The sequence below is a fragment of the Arachis ipaensis genome, chromosome B05, assembly GCF_000816755.2.
Source record: "Arachis ipaensis cultivar K30076 chromosome B05, Araip1.1, whole genome shotgun sequence".
Taxonomy (NCBI): Eukaryota; Viridiplantae; Streptophyta; class Magnoliopsida; order Fabales; family Fabaceae; genus Arachis; species Arachis ipaensis.
In genome coordinates this window covers 123,984,521-123,997,845 of record NC_029789.2, presented here as the reverse complement: position 1 = coordinate 123,997,845, position 13,325 = coordinate 123,984,521, and the positions used below count along the sequence as shown (strand labels likewise).

Below are 13,325 nucleotides of genomic sequence, written 5' to 3'. Positions count from 1 at the left end.
GCAATAGCATGGCCCCAATTGAGAGGGTTCAGTCAGAGGAGGAGGATGGGAGTGATGATGGGAGGAGTATCTTCTCAGATGTTTTTGTTGCTGCTGAAGCTGAGCAACAGAACCAAGAAGAAGGGGAGGTATTGCGTTGGTGGGGTAATATTATGTTGAATAATGCAGCAGTGCTTTTCTAAGTAGTTGCTTAATGGAAAAGTTTTAAAAAGTATTGTATAATTAAAGTAGATGATGATGGATCATGTGGTCGACAAAGAAAAAGTAAACGTTTGGGTTGGGTGGCTTATATATATTACCCTTTGAAGGGGAGTGCGTTTATAATAAATAAATAGAGTCCAGGTAATATGGTCAGTGGAGTCTTATGTTGTAATTCCATGCTCAAGTATGTTTGAAGTGAAAACGTATAGCTAATAAACCATAGTTATATCTATTTCCCGTGTAGTATTAATTGTTTACCATTACATTGCTTCGTATTTGTAGTAATTAAAGAGGCGTTTTACTAGGATGTCATGTCAGATGCTCAAATGAACAAATCCAAGCAAATTCGCATACTGTCCAAGGATACGATTACTTTTGCCTGGTTTTGATTTGAGAAATATGGATAATTATGTCATTAACAATAGTGAGAAAGGATACCACTAAATAACAATTAAATACTGTAAAATACCTAGTGGATGCATTAACCAACTGTAAGCATTGGATGATAGGCACTTCATGATTCCATGTAAACTTGCGACAGTAAATCAGCACATCACAGTGCTAGAGAACTTGAATAATTTAGTAGCCCTCATACAGATCCTAACATGTCAGAGATTCATGCTACATAACAGATCTATTTTTGTCCCAAAGCTTAGAGATTCGCATCCATGGAAGACACCCAAACCAGGACAATCTGCGCATGGCAGATAACAGATCCAAATGATTGGCAGAGAAGACGCAGAAGCAGCCACTGCTTCATGTGAACGGACCTGCCAGCTGCACATCTACATGTGCAATGCATCTGAATTATTAGCACAGATTAATGCATACAAAGAGACAAATAAGTTGGATCTCATGGCAACATGCATGAATGAATGGTGTTTCACTTTCATACCATTAAGAATTGAGAGCTCAGACCGACTTAGGGCCAGGGGTGTTGGACACTGACATCTCTACATGATGTGCCCCATGACGATGAAGATAGAACTACAGCAAGTAAAACAAAACAAAAGAACTCGCACTAGGCATGCACAATAAGCAGACGGAAAAATGCATTGATTCCAATAATTACCCTGCATTCTAACACATCTGCAGATGCCCAGGAACAAAATCATGGGCATGCGTGTGCAGGACTTTAGTGAGGGGTGAGAGAAAAATATGAAAGAATGAATATTTGCCTACAACTGCTCAAATTAACATATTCTGACTTCTTTCCCATCCTTTTTTTTTTTTCAACTTCTCATCTATTCCTTCTTTACAATAATTCCATGTATACATATATGGATCAGACTCTGCTAGAAAAATGAAAAAGGTAAATGCCACTTCTCGCTATGGAGCAACAAATTGGGCCAGCAGCAGCAGCAGCAGCAGAAAACATTTCAAAATTGGACGCATCCTCAATTACCTCCTGCTGGTGCCCTCACCGCAAGCAGGTAGATCTACAAATTCTGCTTAGCCAAAAACCGGCATCTGGGTTAGCAGGTCAGCTTTACCTATATGTACAAGCATACAAGTGACACCAGCAGCTGTGGCTGCCGTTTCAATAACCTGAAGTCAGCCCCATGCCATGAGCTCTCTCATCCAAACTTGATATCAGTGGATGATCAATAACACAGCATATAAAAATGACCAGCTTTCTGCTTTTCTCAGCCAAGAAATACAGTAATGATCAACCATCCGGTTCCTTCCTTTTCCGACTTGACTTCCGGCTTGCTTTCAGTTTATCTGCATCAGCATTGGCCGGTGGCTTCTGTTCCGTCGCAGAAGGTTCCGAGCTGTCACCACTTGAATTGGGCATTTTCTCATATATAATAGCTGAATCAAGAGAATATATCCGAAGGGCAAGGGAAGGCAAAGTAGACGATTTGACAGCAGCAGAGAATGATGACCAATACCACCAGTCATTTCTTAAGTACTCTGTCTTAATCATATCCTCAAGTGAAATTGTCGCCTGAACCATCTGGAAAAATGAAAGGAACATCACTTACAAAACAAATAAGTAGTTTGTCTCTAATATACTTGAACTTGAAATTTAGCACTACGTTTCCCAAGGCTAAAACCGTATCTCTGTAAGCTAAGCTGCAAAGCTGAAAATGAGAAATGAGATGTGTTTCGACAATGACTGTTGATATATATATTCTAGAGCCAGAGAAGAAAGACAAACCTGATATATTGTCTCTGCAGATTTTACAAATGCCCGCCATGCCTGCCTTCTGTCTGACTGTGCCTTTGATGGTCTCAAAGCAACCTTTGGGAGAGCAGCATCCATATCCAGTAAACTGATCTTCAGTTGCCTCAAAATATGTGAAGATCTGCCAACTAATGGTCTCAAAGAAGACAATGGGACCACACAGCAGCTATCTACCCCTATATCCAAAGCAGGATTTCCTTCAGAGAGATTTCCATCTTTTTGTTCCAAAGATATTTTATTGGAAATCCCTGCTTTACTAATTTCATTTGAAGCTAAAGACATTCCAGACTTTTTATCATGGCATTTGCCAGCTCCATCAGTGCTTCCCAGAGAAACCTGACATTCTGATGTTAGTGATTCTCCACCACCAGTACGATCATTGTTTTGAGCTGAGAATAGCATGAGTGTAGAATCACTAACAAAGGGAGATATGGAAGGAAGAAAGGATGGAATCCCATTTGAACCAATAAGACCTATTTCTCTGACAACTTCCTTGCATGAATCATTTGTCACAAACTTAGAACATATATCTTCAAAGTTAAATGGGCAAGAGGATTCTTCATTTGAAAATTTAATCAATCTTGAGCTAAGCTTAGAAGAAACATTGGTTGCAGCCGCAGTTCCAGCTGTATCTGCATCACCTCTGAATATTTCCCGAGAGGAATCACATTTTGTGTTCCCTCTTCCTTTAGAAGATAAATTATCATCCCTATTCTTCTCCAAGGCTGGAAGACCTGCATTGCATTTCCCATCAATGTGTTCAACCAGCTCAACATCACTTGAAACAGTTTTGTGGCAAGACATGCAGTGCTTCCTAGATGGCCATATTGGTTCTAGGCATTCACACCTATACAACTTTTCATCATTATTTACTCTGGCATTTTTACTTCGCTTCTTCGACACTTCAGTGCCATCCCACTCAAAGAATGGACCATAATTCTTTTCCAGCAAAGATGTCGCCTTTGTAACCAGAGAATTGGATGCTGTTTTCTCCTTATTTCTTGGTATAGGAAAATTCCCTTGTTCCTCAACCTGACCTTCATTCGGTGAATTAAGAAACTCTTGAGCTCTTGATTTTGGCCACATCATAATAGAATCTTTCAGTTCTTTTTCTTTAGGGTCATTGTCCTTCAGCCAACTTAAAAGCTCTTCTATTTCTGCATCAGTTTCATAAGCAACCCATGAAGAACTAATGCCTGAACCATCACTTGGTGGAGACATTAAACAAGAGGAGTCCTTCTGCAACCCTATGATCTTATAGTTATCCTTGTCGGATAATACATTATGCTGCAGGGAAGAAAACTTGTCAACAGAATCTCTGCCAACTGCCATTTGTCTTCCATACAGAACTGCAGCACTTGCATCAACGACTAAACGACCTCTGCCTACAGCTGACGCATAATACAGGCGACCAATGGAGTCAATTCCCAAAAATTCCCGACGAATGGAAAGTTTCAGAAGCTTTGATCCGACATCAGCTATGGAGTCTTCTAATCGTGAAATATCACTCTTGATGGCATTGATCTCAAGGCGATACGGTTCTGACTCATCAACAGTAGATATGTCATTCACGTCACATTTCTGGTGATTACCCTGGATATGAGCTGCTCCACTAGTACCATTTTGTTCATGAGGCATATGACTTGGTGATGGAAAAGATTTTGTGGATTTATCCATACACTGGGATGCCACAGCTGCAGAGACATTCCTAAGTTGTCCTTCTACATCTATGGAGTTCAAGTGTTTGTTTTCAGAATCTGAATTTATCACAGATACACTTTTGTCAACACCATTGAGCCTATGCTTCTCGTTAGTAACCTCTTCTGACTGCAAACTATCAACAGATACCCCAAAATTATTAGGATTGTCAATTACATTATGTGGCTGCACCAGACATTTACCCGTACTTGAGAGTGCAGCTGTGACCCCTTCCTTGAAACCAACTTCTCCAGTGGTATTTGGCATGCATGTAACAACTTTTGCAGCCTTTGAGGATAAGATATCTTCTTTAGTTTTCAGGTTTTTCCATTCTGTGGAGAGGGAACGCAATTTCTGATGTAACTCAGCAGATAAATCTGCACATTGCTCAAGGTGCTGCCGTATCAGGGAAGAGTTAAGCAACTCATCGCACAAAAACTTAAGAAGGGAAGTTCTCTGCAAACATTAAAATATAAGTTAAGGGAGACAATAGCATAGTCATAGAAATATGCCATCACAAAACAGCTTGCAAAGAACAGCAGTTTAAACCAAGAAACAACAGTAGTCAACTTTAACAAGCATAAAACATAATATTTCAAAATCAGAATGCATCTTTAAAAGGCAGAAATCATTTTCTGATACAAGAGAATGAGCTCTATCAAGGAATTCAAGCAAGAAATGTAAATCAGCAATCACAAGAATCAAGGCAGTATATCATCAATGCAAAAAGAATCAAATTAATATCATTCCTTTGATAAATGGGCAATGGCAGCATATACCACAACTCTTCAATAACTATGAAAGAAATCCTTTTCACCGCAAAGGATGACATATCAAATATCAAGTAATATAATCCAGGAAAAAAAATTAAAAATAAAAGAAAAGTAGAAACATGAAACAAAAGGCAAAATAAATGTACAAATCAACAAACCTCGCCCACACTGTACTCCCAGTATTCTTTTTCTTCCATTACAGCAGATAAATGAGTTAGCACATCCAAGTAAAGAGAATGAACTTCTCCCTGGAACTTCTTACTTCGACGCTTGCCAATAATCTGCGCATGATTTGTAACATCTTGAGTGGCATGCTTACCATTGACACAAGAAGGGCAGTACCAGTTTCCTTCAGGGATCCTTGCAAGTGGAGGATTCAGACAATATGTATGATACTCAGCATCACAAGTATCACATAGTAAGACACTATCATCATCCCTATCAATCCCACATACTTTACAGACTCCCTCATCCCAAGGAGCTTTAGGAATCTCACTTGTTGATGCAATAAAATCTTCAACTTCTTTTCTCATTTCTGCATTCAAGCATCCCACCTTCGAATACTCCACAAATTTTTCAAAATAGGTGACAACCTGTACCCAGAAATGATTCAAATGCTTTAGTAGAGAAAGCACAATTACATATATATTAATGTATCCACATACACAAAGGCTACCAACCTCCTCATCATACAATGATTTGAAATTCTGGGATAATTTTTCAGCCAGTTCAACTAAATCAGGTTGATCCCCAAAAGCAACACGAACATTGTTCCAAAGCTGCACAGCAAATCCAGAACTTACAGTTTAGTGCCCACAAAAAAACAGCCTTCTCTCACTAAGTGAGGTCGGCTACGTCGATCACATGAGGTCATACTATCTATTCTAATGTAATTCACAATCACTTCAGAATCGTTAATTCTTAAATCTTCTATTGTAATTCATAATCACTTCAGAATCATTAATTTTAAATCCTTTTTAATAGTTTCACCTATTGATCTACTCTCCTAACTAAGGTCTCCAGTATGGAGAGTACATCCAGATTTCTATAGCTAGAAGCACAGGAAAACCTGAGAAAACCATAAAAATGTATGTAAGAAAGTTGTCAACATCTTGAGTGACTTGAGAATCTTTTAGACAGCACATGAAGATAATAGTTGGAAGATTTGAGGAAATATATGATGATCCCTGATGAGCCATGGAATCAAACAGTGAATAAGTTCCCAAAAATAGGTAGAACAAGAATAATTTGCAGGGCATGCTATTTAATAGTATTCAGATTAACAAAAATGCATGTCAGTGAAGTGTGAAAATGCAGATGCCAAACCATTTTAAGAAGAAAAATCTTGCTCAATCTGCTATCAACAGAATCTTTTCATTTGTATTATGAGCTGCAAATTATCACTTCCCCTAAAAACCCTATGTCATATAATGGCCAGAGTTTTGGTGTACTAAGGACATTAAATGCTTCTGTAATATTATATTATAATAAGAAACAGGGAGGAAATAGTATGACAAATAACAAAACTAAAATACATATCAAAGAACATTGGAAAGCCTATGAGAATGAAAGACATTCGGAAGACAGTTTGGTTAAAGCAATCTAGGTTTGACACAACACAGACCTCATGAACATCCTCAAGAAAAGCTTCATGAGATCCCCCATAAGCTCCAGCAGCCAACCTTAGGTCGATAGTGCGGAAGTCAAGAGGACGGGACACCATAGCTGGAGATCCAAGAAGCCCCTCATCATCATTATCAGAAGAATTGATTAACTTTCTACCCAGCAAATTGCAGAAAACCTTTGAATCATCAGCAGCTGCAGCACGGCGTAATACAATGCGGCATTGTTTCATGATAATGTCAGAAATTGACAAAACAATCTTTTTCTTCCTTCCTTTATTAGGGTTCTGCTGCACTCCTCCACGAAACAGATCACTTAACAGTTGAAGAACTGCTTTCTGTTTTTGAACAGTAAGAATACTCAATTCAGGATTAAGCTCCATAAATCACACCATAATAAAAACAAAATGAAAATAACAGAGCTATCAGTGTCATCTATAAAGATTAGAGAACAAGCCATTTATTTTTGCCATATACAGCCATATAAGAAATGTAAGAATACGGTTTCTCTAAGCAGAATTTCAGAGAACATAATTTTCAAAAACATGTATTGTATATTGGCATAGGTGACAATAAAAGAGTTAAGGTACATAACATCGTTTTTCATGTACATCTGGAATAAAAGCTACAGAAATGATAAATGATCATATCCGAAGTTGCCACCTGCAGTGGAAAAAGCCAAATGTATATACTACTCTCTACCTTGTTGCCACTATGGACACTATAGGTGGATTTGTTTGATATGTTCAAATAACATCTCTCTAAAAAACATAAACTTTAGATGGATTGGATATTGCTGTAGATATCAATGAACTGAATGTTAGAAAATTGAATACGGGAAAATCTGTGGTCCAACAGTCCAACCATTGCACGAGTGCTACTAGTAGTTGACAGTTTTCTGGACCATTGGAATATTGGAATCTATTTAAAAAATTTTGGAAGATATCTGATCCATAGTGGAAAGGAAAACACAAAAGAAGGGAAGAAAAAAAAAAGACATTGCAAAGCTACCAGTTATATTGTGAAACAAAACAAGTGGTTGTACCATGAGTATTGCCATTTCCACTTGTGTCAAGAAATTAAATATAGCAAAGGATAAAACAGAATAACACCTTCGTTGGTCCAGATGCATTTCCCTTGTACACTTCCTTGCTAATGGAACGCTCAAGTATTTCTCTCGCCCACTCCGGAGGATTCATTTCCAGAGCATCATAGACGCACTTTCTGATTCGGGTTCCGACATTTGTTGGCAACTTTCTGACAGGTTCTAGCTTCTGTGCCCATTCGGGAAGAATACCATCACTCCCCAATTTTTTTTCAGAAGGATCATTTGCATCGGACTCATCATCTTCCATGGTTAGCACATCATTCTCTTTGCTCAAAGAACCAAATATTTTCTTTGTAGCCTCAGCAAGCAACTGCAATCCCCCAAAACAAAAAAAAAATAAACAAAAAAAACTTTTAAGAACTCCTTTCAGTTTGACTATGTATTTTAAAACCAGAAACATTTGATCTTCTATTTGATAAAGGCTAACCATATTGTAGACAGGTTTAACACTTTGACTAGCAGCAAATCTTGCATGACAAAACGACACATAATCCTAAAAGTAATTCAGCTCTGAGATGGAAAGAGCTCTCAAGCCACAATAAAGCTAAAACAAAGGAATAAAGCTATCAAAATGACCATCCTGAATGCTTCCAGATCAACAATGCAATATGCATTTTCTAGCTTAGTTCAACTGCAAACTAAAAAGGCCTCTCCATGGCCCCTAAAATAAATAATCTTTGACTTCCTTTTGTGTTCTAAGCCATGTCCTTCTGCCAACACCAAAATAAATGAAAGTACTTGTGTACAGTGTACACAACTCAGAAGTGGCAAGATAAATCCATATAGAAACCCCCCATAAAGAAAATGAATATCTTATCACAAAAGCTAAAATGAAATGCAAATCATCAAGCATTGCCTAAGACACAAGCCATGCTCACCAGTGCATCTGCCTCCATCCCAGCCACACCAGAAAGGGAACCACAAAGCAAGCCACCATCACCTCGTAAGCAACGAAACACTTTACCACTTTCACGAGCAGTAATTTCTGCTGAGTCAAGGTTCCCATCCATTGATAAGACAGCCAAGATATATCGACGAGCTAATTCTGGCCATGTTAATTCATTAATAGGAAGCATATTGAGCTTCGTACGTTTGGCAGGAATAGCACTGTCTATATCTTTCCTTCTTCCACGTCTTGTTTTAGGCTCTCCAGGTTCGAAATTTGGATCCACCAGGGCAGCCACCTTTGATTGCAGTTCACCAACTAGCACTCTTAGCAATGAATTATGGGCCTTTGTCAAGGCTACACCAAAGCATCGAGCGTAAGTGAAAGATGCAAACTTAACTTGGGCTGCCTCTTTCATTGCTTCTGTTTCCATTTGAATAAAGGCATGAGAACTTTCTTTGTATCTTGATGGGCCAGCGTCACAACTTGAGGACAGAGTTGGTCTACAATCATCATCAGTGCCTTGCGAACTCAAAACCTGACCGGCATCAATGTCCCTCTCAGATTTCTCATTCAAATCCAATTCATCAAACCATGGGTTGATAAGTTCCTTCTCTAGCTCATCTAGCGACAACGGCTCTTTCAAGTCCAGAATTTCATCAAATCGGTCTAAAAGCTCCCAAACCTGAAAGTCAAAAGGAAAAAAGTTGAGCCGTGTCAAAACATGTATCTTATAGACAAATAATAAAAATGGTAGTAAAATAAAGATATATTCAGTTGCACTATGAATACCTGAAGAATGTCACCAATAAGTTCACTAGGAACTCTAGAACATAACGACTTCCCAGGAGGTGGACAACGATCTTCCCTGACGCTTTTTTCAGTCAGTCCCACTTTTCTGGGCTTCTTGTACGAACCTTGAACTGCTTCATTTTCATCCTGATATTGTGATCCACCTCTCCATTCAACCACTAGGAAACCATTCTCAACTGTTGGCAATGATGAGCTATTACTCCGACTGCTTAGAAGTTCATACTTCAGAGACTCTTTAACACCCGGAAGCTGTTCCAATACTTCTTGCACAAATTCTACATCTAATCCAAATCTATCTTGCTCCAGCCATTTTCCTAAAACCTCAGAGAGACCTTTTAGATCATTGTCTGCATAAGTTACATCCGGAACGCTAACTGAACATAGTGAACCACAAAATTTATCCAACAAAGAAAAGTGTGCATCACTTTTTTTCCTAGTTGTGTCCCATTTGTGTAAGCACGGTTCATCTTCAATATGTTTACAATAGAACTTAAGGCTTCCTTTCTGCTTGCAGATATCATTGCACGCATTTACTACCTTCTGAGAAATAACTCTCCAAGCCGCAGATGATGACCTCTCTTCCACCAAAATTTCACCAATTCCATCAATCAATCCTGAGTCTTGGGATATTGAATCTCCAGCACATGTTTCATTTGAGAAACTTGCAATACAATTAATGACATCATTTTCCGTTGGCACACAAGGATCTGAAAGAATCATCTGGATACTTTCATGAACATCGTAATCCATGCTATCATCAGTCTTTCTCTCACCATTATTTTTATTCAAAAATTGACAGAGATTTGACATTGATAGGACAGTTGACCCAACTGGAACAGGAAACTCAGAACAAGAGCACCTTTTTATCCTAAATATAGGTCCAGAATCACCACCCTCTAAAACTTCACATGTAAAAAGAGAACCAGTAATCTTATCATGCCAACAAGATTTATAACCTATGGGACAGATAAGGTGAACATCATAATATGTAGGTCTATCATCAACTTTTCCCAAAGAAAGAACAAAAAAATCGCCGAACCGTAGAGGAAGTCTATCCTGAAATATAAAACACCATATAGTCAGGCTTGAAAACTTACTTTCAACTTCACTATAACAATTCCCAAAATTATGTACTAGCATGGGGAAATATAAGAAAGCAGATCTACTAAGAAATAAGAGGAGATTACTTACAGAAGATTGCAGACAACCTGAATGACAATCCTCTTTTCTTGCAATTTCTGAGGCTTTGTGGACATGCCCATGATCACCAGTACATTCCACAGTTAAAGCATCAGATGGAGAATCCCTACAGTAACTATTGATCAAGGTTCCTAATTTTTCGACAAAACCATTGGATAGATTCCTTGTTGACTTTCTTTTTCTGGATAGATGAGTTCCACCTAATGAAGCAAGAGACCTATCATTTCTAACTTCGGATTCCATAGAGTTGTAGCCAGATGTTAGCCCCAAATAACAAGCTACTTCATACACAGAATCAAAAATTTTCCCATCAGGAGCACAGTAAACTGCATACAGTTCAGAACTGTTCATGGATTGCCTAAATTCCACTCGCCAACCTTCCTCTAGCACACCACGCCTTTCAGATATGAAGTCTCTAAGAGCCTGCAAAAATATCTCATTTGGACTCCGAGATGGGATTCTAATAGCTATATTACTATTACAATTACTATGAATTCCAATAGGAAAATCTGTATATACCTCCTCAAAGCATCTAGTCATTGATTGGGTATGATTCAGTATATCCTCAAAACCCACTCTAACAGCATGTGTTACAACTCCCGATGCCTTTTGGAAGCCAAAAGTGTTCCCATTGTAGTAGTTTGAACATGTCACTGGGGCACCAAATGGATTGGCACCAAAAGAATTATCACCCGGAGTGTGCTTTCTAAAATCAAAAATAAATGTAAACAGTAACCAATTGCAACTGGGATTCCGGAAAATTCATTATGCTAAATTAAAATACACGAATTCAATAAGTAAGAAGGTTCAGCAATAAAAAGAGAAGTACCATACAAATTCAACACCTACCAACCAAGTTTGAATAAAAGCTTTCAGTGTTCAAACTTCAAATAAACATTATTACATTAACATGTCAATTGATGAATCTCAAAACTCAAATAATATGCTGCTTAGGCTAAATTTTAGTTCATCAGAATATGCTGAAATTAATTGAGATTTGACATTTACAATCTACTATTCGGAAACCAGAAACTTGAAGAACAGTGATACATAGGTCATATTTAATGCCTACCTTACACAATTTTAACAGGCGAATGCGCTAAGCGTGCTCATAATAAAAAAAATTTTTGTTAGTTTGACAAAGAAAGACGGTTTGGATATGCTGATGCTGTGATGCATGCATCATCAAGTGCCAGGGAATTACATGAAATTCCATGCATAATGATTATGGTTCACATGGATAGATTCCTACAGAGCTTAAATCTCTTTTCATTAACACATGAACAAAAATACTTTGTAAAACTCATTGTACCGACAAACAATACACCAAAGAGTGAAGAAGAGAAACATAAGAGCATTTCATTTGTGCATTTCCTAACCTAATTTACAATAAAATGATACTAGTAATAATAGCAAGCTTCAAATCTTGTTTTTCTAATATCATGTCCTTATACTAAGGTTGCAAAAAATGGCACCAAATGATTCTTGGTAAACAAATGCTGAAAAAGCTATGGTAGCAATATAATTGTAACAGGAATCATATTAGCAAACTGTGTCCCAGTTTCAACACTATATGCATTTAAAATCTAAGAAGTTCAATTATCTTACTAAATTTGAAGATCAAAACGACTTTCCTCAGTGCAACAACGCGCCATTAAAGCACCTAACTACATTAGCTCTAACACCCTAAAATTTCTTAATCTCAGAATAAACAATAAACTATCCTACTTGTTTCCAAGCGTACTGAAATTAAGTAAAAGGATTAAAACTTGCCGCATAAACTGCATTGGAAGAACAACGCCTAACTAAAACTAGGGTTATAACAGCTCACGCATATATAACAAGAAAAAAGCTAGAGTTTTTTTTTTTAACACATACCTCGAATCCTGTAACTCCTCGCCAGCACCTTCTCCGTCAGCATCACTGGGCGGCGAGGCATTGATATCCAGGAGCTGCTTGGACTTGACGCCGAGCGGCCACCTCTTGCTCCTCACTCCGCCGACGGCACACTCGCTGCAGAGCCACTCATCAAGGATCGCCGCCTGGCGGGTCCCGCGAAACCCAGCACATGCGATGTGGAACACGCGCTCACAGCCGTCGCAGACGACAACACCGGCGGCACCAGGCGGCTTAGAGCATGTGGCACAGGGAGCAGAGCCGCGGGGTAGCGAGGCGGGAGCTCCTGGTAGCGGCGCGGGGTTCTCGTGATAAGCGCGGACGATGTCGACGGCGGAGTCCGGTGGCGGCGGTAGGGTTTCGGCGTGGTTGGAAGAAGGTGAAGCTGCGGCGTAAGGGATCTCGTTGAGGTCGATTTCGAGGCCGGAGGAGCGAGAGTCTTGAGGCTGCGGAGCGGTGGTGCGGTCGCCGGCGGAACCGGAATCTGTGAGTTCCATGATCATCGGAGAGCGGGTAGCAGTGAGTCAGAAGAAGGCGAGTTAGGGTTTTTCAGTTGTACCATTGTGCGATTCGACAGGTTGAAAAGATTGTGAAGCGAAGCTAAGCGAGTTCGCGGATCGAAGAGGAACTGAAAAAGATTGAAGAGAGAGAGAGATAGAGAGAGAGAGAGAGAGAGAGAGAGAGAATGAGGAAAAGAGAAAGACAGGGATGGGACCGTATCCGTATCAGAGCGTAAACTCGTAAATCTCTTTCTCTGTTTCCTTCTTCTCTTTTGCTTTTTTTTCTTTTTTCTTTTTTAATTTTTTCCTTCTTTTTAAATTTTAGCAACTCTTTTTCCTTATTTCTTTTGTTTTGTTTTGTTTGTTGAAGTGCCAAGTCGCGAAGTGAAGTGAGCAAATATTAGTTAGTAGTACTCGAACTCAGTAGTCAGTAGAAG

At 38.9% G+C, this 13,325-nt stretch overlaps 2 protein-coding genes across 2 annotated transcripts in view; one reads left to right on the top strand and one right to left on the bottom strand.

Annotated features, from left to right (window-relative positions):
• The window catches only part of LOC107644008 (homeobox-leucine zipper protein HAT5), a gene marked incomplete in the record, with an annotated part of 3,144 nt that extends 2,680 nt beyond the window's left edge, over window positions 1-464 (top strand). Inside the window, 1 exon segment of the mRNA XM_016347773.2 lies at window positions 1-464. Within this exon segment, the coding sequence (XP_016203259.1) occupies window positions 1-182 (182 nt within the window).
• LOC107644007 (methyl-CpG-binding domain-containing protein 9) lies at window positions 658-13,138 on the bottom strand. Its single transcript, XM_016347772.2, has 12 exons — window positions 12,371-13,138; window positions 11,012-11,198; window positions 10,484-10,915; window positions 9,272-10,348; window positions 8,472-9,164; window positions 7,598-7,903; window positions 6,488-6,823; window positions 5,544-5,642; window positions 5,022-5,456; window positions 2,366-4,546; window positions 1,097-2,161; window positions 658-986 (listed from the first exon to the last, which is right to left on the bottom strand). The coding sequence occupies exons 1-11, from the start codon at window positions 12,889-12,891 to the stop codon at window positions 1,871-1,873; spliced, it is 6,558 nt and encodes a 2,185-aa protein (XP_016203258.1). The 5' UTR covers window positions 12,892-13,138; the 3' UTR covers window positions 658-986; window positions 1,097-1,870.